General features: G+C 42.3%; 1 protein-coding gene across 3 annotated transcripts in view; it reads right to left on the reverse strand.

The window, feature by feature from the left end:
- Positions 1-814: 814 nt before the first annotated feature.
- Positions 815-16,525, reverse strand: part of Epc1 (enhancer of polycomb homolog 1) — a 105,059-nt gene continuing 89,348 nt past the window's right edge. For all 3 annotated transcript variants that reach the window (XM_050152689.1, XM_050152688.1, XM_050152690.1), the window contains 7 exons: positions 16,382-16,471; positions 16,151-16,299; positions 15,000-15,349; positions 8,420-8,538; positions 7,249-7,390; positions 6,776-7,139; positions 815-2,156 (listed from right to left, as the gene is read on the reverse strand). In XM_050152689.1, coding sequence (XP_050008646.1) covers positions 2,084-2,156; positions 6,776-7,139; positions 7,249-7,390; positions 8,420-8,538; positions 15,000-15,349; positions 16,151-16,299; positions 16,382-16,471 — 1,287 coding nt within the window. In that variant the 3' untranslated portion in view covers positions 815-2,083. The remainder of the gene's footprint in view (positions 2,157-6,775; positions 7,140-7,248; positions 7,391-8,419; positions 8,539-14,999; positions 15,350-16,150; positions 16,300-16,381; positions 16,472-16,525) is intronic.

A 16,525-nucleotide genomic window follows, 5' to 3' on the forward strand; every position in this document is an offset into this window, starting at 1 on the left:
CTGAGCAGTGACCCTGGGATGACAAGCACATGTCATCCTGGTGTGTACCTGAATTCTGGGAGCCAAACTCCTGTCCTTACTGCACCTTTGAGGTCATTCTTAAGTTCCTTACTGAACAGATTCATTAAGCAAGTGTTTTCTACTTTGAGATAGTATCTCTTTCTATAGACCACGTTAGACTCGAACTCACAGAAAGCCTCCTGCCTCTGCAGGCATGTGCCGCATGTGGCCAGTAAGCAACTTCTAACAGGTCCCTCTAAAACCAGAAATAGACCCAACCACTTCAGGTTATCCCTTGAACCACTGTGGTCACTACCAGGAGCTCCCCAGAAACCTAGTCTGGTCAGTGAGGCACTACAACTCCTCTGCTCTGAGTTCTTTTCTGTAGAGAAGAGAGGCAGAGTCTTCGCCTGCATGCAGAGCTCCATCTCCAGCCCTTCTGTGCCACACACTGCTGCTGTTCCTGCCCTCTGCTCCCTCTCAACCCGATGCACAGCAGCTTCAGCCACTGCCTGACCCAGCCTGATAGGGTGAGCACCCTCGGCTTTCTAGTCTCACTCACTGGCCCTGCCTTTTCCCTCTTTGCTTCCTATTAGGTATGACACATTTTAGATCTCAGTTTTTCTCACCTCCATGAGATTATAAATCGAGGGCGGGGATTTCTTTCACTGATGTAGGCAAACAGTCATGTTAAAATAACCACTGAAAACATCAAGTCCCCCTCCCTCCTTTTCTAAGCAAGCCCCTTTACTGAAATAACGGAAAGTCACACAGAGTTCTGGGGTTGGAAATAAAAGCCAAAGACCACTGCACGTTAGTTTGTCAACATGTAATGCCCTGGGTTTATTTTGTGAGAATTCTATCACAATTTTCCAGGTGGGATTAAAAACCTTAAGGATAACGTATGCCATTGGACTGGGCATTCAGACTTCGGTACTGACAAAGCACTAGTAGTAGTCTGGTAAGTACCGTTCTCTTCACAGAAGAGAGGTCAAATATTTCCAAAGGAAGGCACCCGATATTTGTGGCTCTGGCCTTGCAGCCTTCTGGAGAATCTTAAAAGGAAAAAAGCTGGCTGGCTGTTTTACAAACTGGAATGACGATACACGGACAGCAATTACTGCATTCTTCTCCCCTATACCCTTTCTGTAAGAACAAGTAAAGAATGAAGTCTTCAAACGATTCCACAATAAAAAAAGTACATCTTTTTGTGCTAAAAAAAGGGCAAGACAACATAAACTCCAGTTGTAAGGACTCCGTTTGCGTACTTGATTTAACACTTTTTGGTGTGGAAGGAAATGGGACGACTGGGCTGTTTGCAGAGCAGCAACATAACATTAGTGCTTAAGTACCAGGGGCCGCCCACACATGCAGGCGGTGGGGACGGGAGGGTTCAAGAGACTTCATTTTTAGCTTGTTGCGCGTCCTAATGGTGTAGACCGGAAGATCCCCATTGAACAGTACATTCCCCGTTTAAAAAACTGATGCTTTTTTTTTTTTTTTGTAAAATTCTGTATGTATGTCACCATTTTTTTTTCACATGATACACAAAAAACTCAAGGACCCAGAGGGAACCAAGTTATGTTATACCATTACAAAATACCAAGGAGTCCACAGCTACCTAACACATTTACTACAGCACAGGAACCAATGAGGGTACAGTGTACAAAACCTGTAAACACGGCACAATAAATAGACAGCAGGTTCCGCACCATGCACATGATGTGATGACACCAGCTACACAGCTCACAGCTCACACTCTTGTTGCAGTTTGTTCCCCACCCCCCGCCCCCAAGTGCAAAGCATCACAAATGAACATTTCTGTATTCAAGTAACATATATACAAGGGTATTACAAATATGCAGTACTATACAGATAATTGCTGCATTCTTAATTTACAGATGTTGATTTTTTCCTATTAACAGTAAGAAAAGAAAAGTTGAAGCATGAGAGATGCGCAGTGCTGCCGAGTCCCCACAGCTGCCATGGAAACGCGTGTGCATTCCATCCTCCCCTGCGTTCCAACGCCTCTGATGCATAGCACCTGATCATGTCCCCAGGCTGCAGTCCTGTTCCCAGGAAGCTACGTCACCTCCATGGCGACTGTGTTGTCTGCTATGTTGTTTAGTGCTGGCTTTTCCGACTCGTGATTTTCCCTGTTGGAATAAGAATCCAGTTACTTAACTCTCATGGACGAACTGAGATCACAAAGAAAAAGCATTATTTATCTTTAACGATGGGAACAGTGGGGTAAAGACGAGTATGAATTTTTGTAACTATGAAAAACAGGCAAGCAGAAAGCAGGTGTCAACAGTCAGTTCCACGGCCGACTGTACTGCCGACAGACTGGAGAAGACTCCAAGTGACCAGCACACTAACTGTCCAAACTTCTCAAGCTCTCAAGTTCCAGCTGCAGCTGTCTTCCACACAACTTCTCTTCTTACGTTTGTTTACTTATCTAGTGTATGTGTGCATGCACAGGTATGCTCATGAGTACACCACAGCTGAACTTCTGGGGAGTCAGTTTTCTTCTACTATGTAGATTCTGGGGATCAAACAGCTTGTGAGGCTTGGTGGCAAGTCCCTTTACCTACAGAACCACCTTGGCGGCCCTAAGCCTTCATTCTTCTTTGTTGTGTATGGTGACCCGGGTGGCCAGAAGACGGCACCTTTCCTATCACTCTTCACCTTATTTTCTCACCTAACCTGCAGATCACAGAGCTGGCTAGGCTGCCAAGGAGCTTTAGGATCTCCCAGCCCCATCCTCCCCACACCCCCTACAGTGTAGGGGTTATAGGCACTCAACACTACATGTAGGTTTTTTTTTTTTCTTTTTAAATGTGGGCTCTGGGGGCTGGAGAGATGGCTCAGTAGTTAAGAGCACTGGCTGCTCTTCCAGCAGACCAGGGTTCAATTCCAAGCACCCACATGGCAGCTCACAACTGTTTGTAACTCTAGTTCCAGTGGATCCGATACCCTTAAAACCAATGCATACAAAAAAAAAAAAAAAAAAAAAAAAGTGGGATCTGAACTCAGTTGCTCATGCTTGTACTGGCAAGCAACTTACCAACTGAATCATCTTTCTAGGCTGTGAACCATTTTAAATCTTTATATAAACTGTGTGTCTATGTGCGTGCGCACACGTGCCAGTGTGGAGGTCAGAGGAGAACTTGCAGGTTTGGTTCTCTTCTTCACTGTGTGGACACTGTGGGTCACACACAGGCTGTCAGGCTTGATGGCAAGCACCTTTACCCATAGTGCCATTTCCCGCTTCCAACCCCAAAGCTTTTCTCAGTAATTTAACATAGAACAAACCAATACGACTAAACTTCAGGTCAGGACTTTGAATCTGCGTCCTAATGAGCCTCACTAAGGGAGACAGACACAGGATTATGAATCAGAACACTAGGCTCTAACGATCCCTGGGAAGTACAGTGAACTCTAGGGAACAGTAGATATGGCTCTGTGAAGTCCCATAGACTGTAAATGTTCCTGTATTTGTACAATCTAGAGCAATGAAAGTCACGATGGCTGGAGATGGGGAAGAGGGGGACTATACTCGACTGATCAGTCATGATCAGACCAATGGGACACTGGTGCCAAGCAGACAGAGACCTGTGGGCACGCAGAGTAAAGGCTGTCAACAAGCTGCTGCAAAACTGCCCCCACCCCCTCTCGGCTGAAGTCTCAATGTTGGCCTAACACAGCCGCTGTGTGGCCTGCCCACCTCCTGTCATCCCTTTTATACTAAGCTTCCTGAGTCCCTAGGAAAACCAAGTACTTGTTAGCCGCTTGTATTTCCTCAACTTTCTATTTCCGTTAGCCTACTCTAGCTTCTGGAGATGCCCCCTTCTCTTCATCCAATCGACCAGTACTCCAGGTGGAAGCTGACACTTTGCAGAGCATACTTAGGATTCCCTGGTTGTGAAATGACTGTTTACTGTTTACAAGCTGGATGGCACACAAAGCTTTCACATCTAGAACGGCCTTCACTATTACCTGCACTCTCCTCATATCAGCTTTCATTGTAGGCTTATTTCTTCTAATCTGAAAAACGCAGGTCTTTGTTTCTTTTTCTCCTAATACCTTGCAGCAGCAGGATTTAATTATAGTATTACAGTTGATACTGAAAGTGTAATAGAGCCTCAACAAAACACTAAGGTATCTACTGAAATTCAAGAAGGCAAGTGAGCAGAGAAACAATGACTTGATTAAATGTTACTAGGCACTGACATCATTTCAACTATTAAGATTAGGGAGGGAAGGTTTACCAATCCTAATCACACAGTAAGCTACAGACAAAATCCACAACACTAATATTCTAAAGAAAACACCTTCCACCCAATGCCTGGAGAAGAGCGGAACATTCAAAGTTATTGTTGTAGTAAGAGAGGACCCATGGGCTTGAGAGATGACTCAGTAGTTAAGAGCACTGACTGCTCTTTCAGAGGACCTGGGTTCAGTTCTAAGCACCCACACGGCAGCTAATGACTGTCCATGACTCCAAGATCTGTATCACCGTGATACAGACATACATGCAGGCAAAACACTAATGCAAACAAAATAAAAATAAATTATTAAAAAAAAAAAAGACTTGAGGTCCTAGCTAGAGCAAAAGACACAAAAAGGAGATCAAGGGGATACAAATTGGAAAAAAGAAGTCAAACTCTCACTGTTTGCTGATGATATGATAGTTTACATAACTGATGCCAAAAATTCTACCAAGGAACTTCTACAACTCATAAACACTTTCAGCAATGTAGCAGGATATAAGATTAACTCAAAAAAGTCAGTAGCCCTCATGTACACAGATAATAAAAGGGCTGGGAAAGAAATCAAGAGAATCAACACCCTTCACAATAGCCACAAATAGCATAATACATCTTGGAGTAATTCTAACCAAACAAGTGGAAGACTTGTATGACAGGAACTTTAAATCTTTGAAGAAAGAAATTGAAGAAGGCACCAGAAAGTGGAAAGATCTCCCATGGTCCTGGGTAGGCAGAATTAACATAGTAAAAATGGCAATCTTACCAAAAGCAATCTGCAGATTCAATGCAATGCCCATCAAAATTCCAGAAAAATTCTTTAAAGACCTCAAAAGAACGATACTTAACTTCATATGGAAGAGCAAAAAATCCAGGATAGCCAAAACAATATCCTGAACAATAAAAGAACCTCTGGAGGCATCACAATCCCTGACTTCAAACTCTACTACAGAGCTACAGTACTAAAAACAGCCTGGTATTGGCATAGGAACAGACAGGAGGACCAATGGAATCGAACAGAAGACCTGGATATCAATCCACACATCGTTGAACACCTGATTTTTGACAAAGAAGCAAAAAATATCAAATGGAAAAAAGAAAGCATATTTAATAAGTGGTGCTGGCGATTAATAAATGAGACCTCCTGAAACTGAAAAGCTTCTGGAAAGCAGAGGATACAGTCAACAAGATAAAACGACAGCCTACAGAATGGGAAAAGATCTTCACTAACCCCACATCAGACAGAGGTCTGATCTCCAAAATATACAAAGAACTCACGAAATTGGACACCAAAAGATCACAAAATCCAATTTAAAAAAATGGAGTACAGACCTAAACAGAGAACTCTCAACAGAGGAATCTAAAATGGCTGAAAGACATTTAAGGAAATGTTCAACATCCTTAGTCATCAGAGAAATGCAAATCAAAACAACTCTGAGATTCCATCTTACACCTGTAAGAATGGCCAAGATCAAAAACACTGATGACAACTTATGCTGGAGAGGATGTGGGGTAAAGGGAACACTTCTGAATTGCTGTTGGGAATGCAAACTGGTACAACCCCTTTGGATGTCAGTGTGGCGATTTCTCAGAAAATTAGGAAACAACCTTTCTCAAGACCCAGCAATACCACTTTTGGGTATATATCCAGAGGATGGCTCAATTGTGCCGCAAGGACATGTGCTCAACTATGTTCATAGCAGCATTGTTTGTCATAGCCAGAACCTGGAAACAATCTAAATGCCCCTCGACCAAAGAATGGATAAGGAAAATGTGGTACATTTACACAATGGAGAAAAAAATAACCACATTTTGAATTTTGCAAGAAAATGGAGCTAGAAAACATTATTTTGAGTGAGGTAACCCAGACACAGAATGACAATTATCACATGTACTCACTCATAGGTGGTTTTTAACCATAAAGCAAAGAAAGCCAGCCTACAAATCACAATCCCAGAGAACTTAGACAACAATGAGGACACTAAGAGAGACTCACACAGATCTAATCTACATGGGAAGTAGAAAGTAGAAAAAGACAAGATCTCCTGAGTAAACTGGGAGCATGGGGTCCTTGGGGGAGGGGAGCAGAGAAAAATATAGAGCTCAATATCAATAAAAAAAATTGTAGTGACAAAAAATAGTTATTCCAAAAGATATTGAGTATTCTTATAGCAAAATTATCTGTCTAGCACCCCAAACTATAAAAGAGACAATAAATGGTTAAACGAAAAAGAGAGAGAGAGACAGAGAGAGAGACAGAGAGACAGAGAGACCCAAGTCACATAAGCAACATTCACTATCTCACTGAGTGGACTGGCTCATTCTCAACTAGAGCTGAAGTCAACTAACACAGAATCACAACATCTACTTATTTAACAAACAAGGGATACTTATATGCACACATTTTCCATACACAGAAGGGAAAGAAGAAAAAACTCAGCCATTCCAGAAGGCTGAAGTTAGGGGCCTTACTGCTCAAACATTTTAAGCTTAGAATAACTACTCACCTTGGAACTGAATCTACAGAGGATGACGAAGGGACCTTGGACACTTGACAGTTTGCCGCAGCAGCCAGCTTTAAGGCAGATGATGGAACAGCACTTAAAGTCCTAGGTATATGTCGTGCGTTTATTGGGGCGATAGAGTTTACAGTGGGGACTGATGAAGGTACAGTTAATCGAATGTTGTTCCCAAACAGAACCTGAGTTGTTGCAGAATTGGCAGCAGTTACTTGATGACTCAGTGCACTGTGGGAACCTGAAGTCTGTGTGATATTTGAAGGCTGTAACAAAGCTGAACCTGCTGTCGACGGACTCGGATGTACAAGCGCTGTTGGTGTAGTGCTGCTGAGGTGTAAGCCCTTGTATACTCCTGGGGAGAGAAACAAAGTACGTCAACACTGCATTTGGTGCCTGTGTCTATGTGTATAAGCATGTATGCATGTCAATCCCACGGGGCCATGCAGAGCCTTTGTCCTCACCTGAGGCTGGAAGGACGCCATTCACCCCGATCCCAAGCACCACATCATCCTTCATCTTGAATCCCATCAGCTGTTCTGACGTCATCAAAGCAGAAGCAGCAAACTGTGCACTAGCAGAATCCAAAGTCTTAGAAACAAAACCCTGGATAGAAAACACCAAAGAAAGGTCATCAGTGTATTGGCCTCAAAATCAGCTTCCACAGCACTAAGAGCTGGATAGCCACTGAAACCTTAGTCTCTTCTAGTAGACAGGAAAGCTCACTGTCTAAAGGTTTGTACGTCTGAGCATCCTATAAGACAATATAGAATACATAAGGCAATTATCAAAATAAAGCCTTTAGTACAGAATGCAATAACAGCAAAAAGTCCAACTGAGCGGTTAGAAATATATTTCTCAAACAGTTCAGTGCTAGACAAATACATAAGGCAAATATGTAAGAGCGTCTATGTAACCTCTACACCTATTCTCTATCTCCCGCCCTCCCCTTACCCAACCTCCCTGCTCATATACAACCTATACATAACCAAAGACATTTTTGTTTGTTTGTTTTTCGAGACAGGGTTTCTCTGTAGCTTTGGGGCCTGTCCCGGAACTAGCTCTTGTAGACCAGGCTGGCCTCGAACTGACAAAGATCCACCTGCCTCTGCCTCCTGAGTGCTGGGATTAAAGGCATGTGCCACCACTGCCCAGCCACGACATCTTTGAAATAGTAAGACAATCATCCCTTAGTAAAAAAGTAAGATATGATATAATTTAATTTAAAAATTAAGAAGCCTCTTGGGAAATTCCCTTTAAGATGCCTAGAAAACTCAATTCTCGGTCTTTTAGTCCCAAATCTATCTATGCATGATTTCCATGCTTTAAGTTTAAAAGTGGTTTTAAAGAGTAGAAGAGGTTTGGGTTTAATTCTGAAACTGCAGAGTGAGCTGCTCAGGGCTCTAGGCTGCGGACAGGGCCGGTACGGACTCCAGGGAGGGCTGCAGCAACTTCCAGTTAGGGGAACTGTGCTCTTATGCTCTTATGGGCAGCAGAAGGAACAGCTTCCACACTCACCTGGAATGTTCTTTCTAAACCCTGTACATTCAGGCCAAAGCCACTTTTCTGCTGGTTAGATGCAAGGTTCTAGGACAACACTCAGTGAGGACAGTCATACGACACACAAGCCCTCACCTGTGGCGCGGCGGTGGCGGAGTTGCTGTTTGCTTGCTGCTGCTGAGTTTGTGCAAGCTGCTGCTGCTGCATCAGTGCCAGTTGCTGCTGGTGCTGCTGGTATTGTTCGGCTGTGAATGCTGAACATAAAACAAGGAGACGATTCACAGAAATGCAGGCACCACAGACACCTTACGACACTAAAAAAATCCAGCATCAGAAAAGGACGGTTTTGTGCAAAATTGAAGCATCTGAATAGACATGATCCTGCTAGAGATCACTTCTAGATGAAAACCCCAGCTTTTTCCGTCACATTTAACAAAAGTGGCTTCAATTTAAAGAAAAAAAAGAAAGAAAACGAAGCTTCCTGAGTCACACACAGGAAACTAGCTTTTCTAGAGCTGTGACACTCGTGCCAGACAGTGTAGAAAGTGCTCTTGCGTTGTCAGTCCACAGGCTTGGAGATGCACTCTGTGCTGAGCATGAGGTGAAACCTGGTGACCACCATCCACTTGGGGTTTATCCAGACTGCCACGCCAAGGCGCCCAGGCCGTCCCAAGAGCGCTGTCTACATAGCTTCTTATCTTAGTCATTACAAAGGTTTCCTTTAATAAAAGGTAAATTGGACAGCTTATGACTTAAAGAGAGAGAGAGAGAGAGAAAGAGAGAGAGAGAGAGAGAGAGAGAGAGAGAGAGAGAGAGAGAGAGAGAACGAGAACGAATCTTTTAACAGGAAGAAGTTCCAATGTTAAGTTAATGAATTTTCCCCACCCAGTTAACCCACCTGGACAAAATCCAGTCAATAAGAACGGAGTTATGCTGATTACTGTACAGAGTGATGGCTGAGGAAAGACACTGTGTTATGCTATTTATGTGTGTCTATGGAGAGCTCAGTTCTAAAAAAGACAAACAAAAAAATGTTCATTTATTACCCCCAAAAGTGTGTGCAGTTTAAAAAAGGAAACCTGTTTCTTTATTCTTTTCCTTTTGTCAGTTTTAAAAAAAGGGGGGAGGGGAGAAAAAAAAGAAAAGCACACAATCCCAGAACCACCTGACTGCAAGGGCTTCCTTAAAGACACTTTTTCTGTCTGAGGAGGAAGAACAAAAACCAAAAACCAGTTTATCCCCAGGTACCAGGGCACCTACTACCTATCCAAAGTTCCAGAGCTCGACTCTGCAGACACACTAACCCAGTTTGCTATGATGTCAGCCTCCCAGCCCATCCAGTTTTCTAATTTTCACTGTAACTTGGGCGGGATCTTTACTAACCCCCAGGACCGCGTTTCTGCCTGCTACCAGGAGACGACAGCTAACACTCCCACCACACTTCAAATGGACCTGGAAGCCAAGGGCTTAAGAAAGCCCCGTACAACTATTAGCACCTACACACATTCTTGAACTGCACTGGAGAAGTGCTCCTGCTGGTCTTCCTCTGTGTGTGCTACAGTTCCATTTAATTGGCATCCACCTCGTGTAAGCTACAGATCAAGCCAATATTCTATGGGAGGCCTTACTTATGTTAGGATGTTCCCTAAATGCTGACATAAGTCATGAACACATCAACAGGTAATAGAAGTGAGCTGGGTCAAAGCCATGAAAAACCTACAAAAATGAATGCTGCCTGAAATGCAGGTTCATAGTGAACATGATTATTTATAGAAAACAACTGCTTAAACCTTAAGATACCTAATTTATTAGATATTATTTTTTAAACAATGGGTTTGAAAGTTATACTTTAACTTCCTTTACTTATCCAATAGGGAATATTTAGTAATTAAAAAAATACTTCTAGAAGGATCAGGTCATTACATACTTAGAAAAATCATAATTCAGCATTCACTCAAGACCTCCAATCTGAGTGAAAGCAAACAGAAGTGTTCATATTACAACACCCTTTTCCTGTAAAATTCTTTTGTGTATCTTTGATATTTGTGTTTTAGTTGAGCATTTAGTGGTAATTAACAAATGCTTTGCCCTAGTTAAATCAAGTTCACCTAGTTTCTGCAGATTGGCAAGTCAATCTCATTTTAACATCTGTCTCCCGCTGATGCAGATGCAGAGATAAGATTTGGTCAGTCAACTCCATATCTGAGATGGCTGTTCTAGTTGTAAAATCTGGCCTGGATGTTTCTGGTAAATGATCTGTAAGTAACAGAGCAACAACCAGACTGGCAGTGGAGCGATAAAGCCCATCACAAACAGAATCTTCAAAGAGCATGCCACCTTTTGTGGGTCTGCGTCTTCATTTAAATGTGGCAAGAATTAAGCGAGGGGACTGCCAAAGTCATCTTAGCTCCCTCTCAGAAGTAAGATCAAAGGACGTGAATTTGTACAAAGGTAAGGTAGCGAATGTGGATAATTAAAACGTGAGCTGATTTTATATCCAAGGTCTAAACAAGCACTCCAAGTGGCCATACTTTCTGAAGTTTCTACTAATGAACAGGGGCACCAAGGCAAAAAGTTTCCAGTTATATATCTTCCTCAGAAAAAGTGTAGCAATCAAATTTAGCTCACTTACAAATGGTGGGCAAACCCAATCAAGCAAATCTAGACTCACAACTGCTCTGCAGAAACAAAAGGGCTACAACCAGGAGAGGCCCTTGGTACCTGACTTCCTCCTGTAACCTCACACTGGAGATGAAGACTGAGGTTCTGAAGTCACAAAGCATAGAGAAAGAACTACCACCATCACAAGTTAGCTAGACTTCAAATTTAAAACAGAGAAAAAAATAACTTTAGATTTAGAATCTACAAGATATAATAAAAACCTTAACAATTCACCTGTATGAGCAACATGTTAAAAAAAAATCCTCACATGTAGGGTACCCGACGAGCAGAGCGTAATGTGGGAAGGTCATCGTGTGGAGTAAAAGCAGACCTGGGCCAGAGGAGGACGTGGGATGTGACTTCAGATTTTTGGAAGACAGTGTGACAGTGGAGACATTGTGACGAGTTTGAACTTGTTTGAGGCAGCTTTTGGCACAACATATGGAGAAGCTTTCTAAGCAAGATCCTTCAGTGACTGCCCTTGCAACATATACATACACCTGCTGAACTCACAGTGCAGCTTCCACAACAGATTCTGGATTAGCAAGTCTTTGAATAAAGCCTAGAGTCCTAGAGACTTACAAATGTAATACCATCAGTGCAAAGACTACAGTCCCTTTCACACACAGATTAAGCCAAACATAATAATTGTATGCACAGAATGTCTGTCACAGAAATAAAGCAGATTTTTACAGATGGCATGAGTTTAGATAAACCACTTCCAATGATGCTGAATTCCACTGAAGCTAGGATCTTAGGGTGCATCACTGGAATGGGAGACATCTACACACACAGACACTTCCTTCCCTCTTGTCTGTCTCTGTGTGTTTGTGTCTCTCTTGCTCTCTACGAGAGAGACAGAGTATGCAAGTGCACCAGGAGGACAAAGGACAACTTGTGGGACTTGATTCTCTTCTTCTACCATGTGGGTACTGGGGATAGAACTCAGGAGGGAAGGCTTGGCAGCAAGCAGCCTTTACCTACTGAGCCATGTTGATAGCCCCTGTAACAGAGTCTCATCTAATTATGGTAATTTGATATCCTTTCAATTTCAAATGCACAAAATGAATGTGTACTGAATTTGAAAAGTGCTGGTATAGATGAAAAAGCCTAGAAAGCTATTTGGAAACAATCCAAATCACATATTAACTAATGATTATTAAGAAGAAATAACTGATCCTTAATTAGAGCTAGTCCTAGAAATTCTAAATCCCAACCAGCAAGTCTTTCCACGATGCCCCTTCTGTTACACGGAACAAAGGGGACACAGGATTCCCTGACACCGCCGCAGAGGCTACCCAACATCACACACGTCCTACTCAGGCCCTTCTCTTGCTTGCACAGCCTGGGAAACGGCCAAGACTGGCACCCCAAGCAGTAGGAACAAACTATACAACTGGGCACTCTTCAAGGAAATGAGTGGACGCATGACGCCTCCATGCAGAGCTTCTGGTTCAAAACTAACTGCTTAGAAAAGGAGCCTGGTGGTGCTGTCTGTAAGTATCAATTTCAATTACTTGAATCATAATTGAATAATCAAAAAGTGATTCCATTTTAAACCATCATTTAGTCTAAGCAGCAGGAAAATATGTTAACCGACTCCCATCTGACAGGATGGCTAGAAGAGACTCAGTCTCTCAGTATAGCCAGTGTTTCCTCCGGCATCGACTAAATCAGGTTTCTTTGGTACCAAACGTGGCTTACATCTGGGGGTTATGGTGCAAAGGAAAATTGTTTCTCAAACTGCAAGTATAATGGAGTGAGATGATTGGCCTAGGAGGCCATATTTGGACTCTGCAGGCCAATATCAAATGAGATTCCCGTTTGGAGAATGCTTTCTTTTCTTTTCTTTTCTTTTCTTTTCTTTTTTTTTTTTAAATTAGAGCCTCTAGGCTTTAACATTTTTTTTTATTTATTATGTATACAATATTCTGTCTGTGTGTATGCCTGCAGGCCAGAAGAGGGCACCAGACCCCATTACAGATGATTGTGAGCCACCATGTGGTTGCTGGGAATTGAACTCAGAACCTTTGGAAGAGCATGCAATGCTCTTAACCTCTGAGCCATCTCTCCAGCCCTGGAGAATGCTTTCTTTAAGGAGAAATGTGCTCCAACTCCCATGGATCACGTCAACAGCTAGGTCTTCTTTTCCGGTTTTGGGGGCTGCTAGCTGAATTCACTATGTTGAATGTACACTTGACGTAATTTACGGAGCCACAGAAAGAGTGCCAAGATCTCATGGATATTCACAAGCATGAAAGCAGAGTGTAGTCTGTTGGCGTTTATTCTTTAAGTATATGCGGAAATACAGCATTTCAAGAAGCCCCATTGACAAAAAACAAACAAACAAAAAAAAAACAGTGATTAAGATGCAAAACTACATGAGTATTAGGTTTTTTTTTTTTTTTGGTGAACTTTTGCTACAGCTGATGTTCATCTTTTCATGATACTTGAGAAATAAACCAGGAAAGTTTGCAACTGACACCATGTCCACATAAGCACCGTGCAGTAAATTACCTCCATAGAACAGTCAGGATGGGACTGGAGTCTGCTACACGCTTCAGTGTCTGCACTTTAGGAGGGACATGATGTGGATTGATGGAACATGGCTATTTTCTCTATAAAGTTCCAAAAAATTTATACATCTTCTAAACTATTTTTTTGGGCAGTTAGTACAAGCTTACATTTCTAAACTCTCCTATTACGCTTATTAATTAAGCCTCCACGTCAAACAGCCCTGCAGCCTGATGTTAAGGACTATACAGGACAGAGAAACAATCACTAAAATTAGTGAAACTACAATCAGTTAAACCCCAGAAACATATTTTCCAACTGATTCTCAAGTTTGGTCAGTTCACAGAATTATTTTTTTTTTAAATAACTAACAAGTAAATTAGTTTATGAAGTATTTTCTGAAGACTTCTGAAAATGACAGCAAATTCTCATGCTTAGAAAGCACTTTAACTGTAACCTAAATGGGTAATTATGGAAGCAATCATTTTTTTTTTTTTAAAATCTGTATCAAAATTAGCCTAGAAGAGCTTAAACAACATAATTTAAAAGGCCAGGCAGATATCTGTGAGTTCGAGACCAGCCTGGTCTACAAAGTGGATTCCAGGATAGCCAGAGACCCTATCTTAAAATCAAAATAAACAATTAATATTTACTCATTTATTGTATTTATTTTTAAAATAATTTATTTATATTTATTTCACATACATTGGCTTGCTTGTGTGCGGGTGTTGGAGCCTTATGAACAGGAATTATAGACAATTATGAGCTGTCATGTAGGTGCCAGGAATTGAACCCAGGTATTCTGGAAGAAGCAGTCAGTGCTTGTAACCACTGAGCCATCTCTCCAGCCCCCTTTTGCTCTATTTATGTACTTGTGTGTGTACATGCATACATGTATGCAAGTCAAAAGACAACCTGAACAAATGGGTTCTTTCCTTCTACTGTGTGGGTCTTGGGAACTGAACTCAGGTTGTCAGGCGTGATGCTGAGGACCTGGACCAGCTGAGCCATCATCTTGATAGTGAACTTACATAATTTAGATAATGAGGACTCAAATGATTTAAAAAAGAAAGCCAAGGACATTGTAGTATTTTCAGTATTTACTCAAATCGTACCGAAATATTATCTAAAAGTCATTCCAAAGGATTAAAATTAAGTATCTCTCGCATGTATTCTGAATGACTATGTCAGCAAGTTATGTGTAGCTACTGACTACTGGCCCCTAAATTTAGAGCAGATTAGGTGTTTAAATATACACCACCAACTTGGGGTCCCTTTTACTTTCTTATTACTTGAAAATTAAATTTATGAGTCTTGTGGTTCATTGACTGCCTCGAGGTAACCAATTAAACATTAACTATAACACACCATCTCTTTGTGATTGTGGTTAAGGAAGGACACACACACAAACTCACACAGCAACAATGCCATTGAGCAGAATTCAAAGCGCTACTTAAGGCATCTACAGCATAACGGGCCACACTCAACAAGCTGGAATACCCGGCCCTGACATAGCAATGGAAGCCACAAAGGAACGTACCACAGTGTGTGGAGCCACTGCTGCTTTTACTCTGCGTGGAGGTGCCAGTGTGGGTCCCAGGCTGTGCTGTTCCTGCTCGGTTTATACTCCTGTGTAATTTTCTACTGGAGAGTTCATCAGTGTCACTGTCATGTAGGGATGGTGTCCGAGGCCTAAAGTGCCGCCATCTACATGATTTGATATCGACTAGTATCTGACTGAGGTCTTTAGAGGAAGATCTGTCCGAGGTATTGGTTTTTGAGGTATTGGCAAACTGATTGACTGGAGAAGGTTGTGGTGAGGAAAGCATGTCCAAATCCAGGTGGTGAAACATACTGTCATAGTCTGAATGCGCTCTGTCCAGCAGGACCCTGCACAAGGAGCAGACGTCAGAGATTACATCAAGAGGTTTTTTCCTTTCCCGAAAGCCCCAAAAGCTGAATAAAAGTATACTGAATATTTAAAAGCCATACTGTTCATCACTGAAGTATTTAGCTCTTTTACACAGAGGGTGCATGGCACAGGGCACGTGGCATAGCACACATGCAGAGGTCAGAGGATAATTTTCAGGAGTCGGCTCTCTCCTTCCACCACGTAGGTACTGGCATAGAACTCAGCTGTCATCTTGGTGGCAAGGGCCTCTTTCCACTGAGCCATCTTGTTGGCTCTGGTTCTTTTAGCCTCAAACCTCAGTGTTGGATTAAAATTTCTTTCTTTGTCTTTCAACCAAAATTTTCCTGTGCTTTGCGGCTCCTTCTTTCCTCCTCTCTATGCATGAAGGTATTCTACTTCAGACCCTGACCAACCGAGGCCATGGACAGAAGAGTTAATCACTCAAGTAGTGAATGCCACCTTCTCCCCAGAATTCAACGACTTTTTTTTTTTTCTGTAGTTTCCTGAACCAAATCCTCAGTGTGTAAACACAATTTACACTTGTCCTTTCTTAGGATTTTAGCCTGTGATAACTGAGTTTAGATGTTAAGAAGTTGGGGGAGAAAAGAACCTACGTGGGGTCCATCAGAACTGCGCAGTAGGTGAGGATGGCGGGAGAACTGAGGGGAGCATGCACAGCAAGCTGGAGCGGCTACAGCCTGCTCAACAAGGAGGCCTCAGTTCAAACTCTGATTTCAATGTCTAAAGCACGTGATGCAAGGAAAGCAGAAGTGAGTTACCTTCCACCGCGCCCAACCCGTCTTCGTGCAAATCCAAGACACCTCTGGGGGACGGTGAGAGTTGTTAAGCAGTATCTATAGCGAACATCCCCCAGTCCTCCATCTTTAGGGCTAGTCCAGGGCCAATTGCCAGTTTGGTCTAAATGAGGCTTAAAAAAAAAAAAATCCAAATTATTGTATTTCGTCAGTTTATCTGCTGTTTGTTCTTTACAAAGAAAGTCTGACACTTACAGCATAGTACTGACAGCCTGCTTTCCTGCGGAAAGCAAAAGGGCCATCAGGGTCATTGTCTTCCTCGGCTTCCGAAGAGCCAGACAAAACCTTGAAATAAAGCAATGAGAGGTCAAACACGTGGGCGTCTACACTCCTCTTCTG

Source organism: Alexandromys fortis, unplaced genomic scaffold, assembly GCF_014885135.2.
Source record: "Alexandromys fortis isolate MF-2015 unplaced genomic scaffold, M_Fortis_MF-2015_v1.1 scaffold_54, whole genome shotgun sequence".
Taxonomy (NCBI): domain Eukaryota; kingdom Metazoa; phylum Chordata; class Mammalia; order Rodentia; family Cricetidae; genus Alexandromys; species Alexandromys fortis.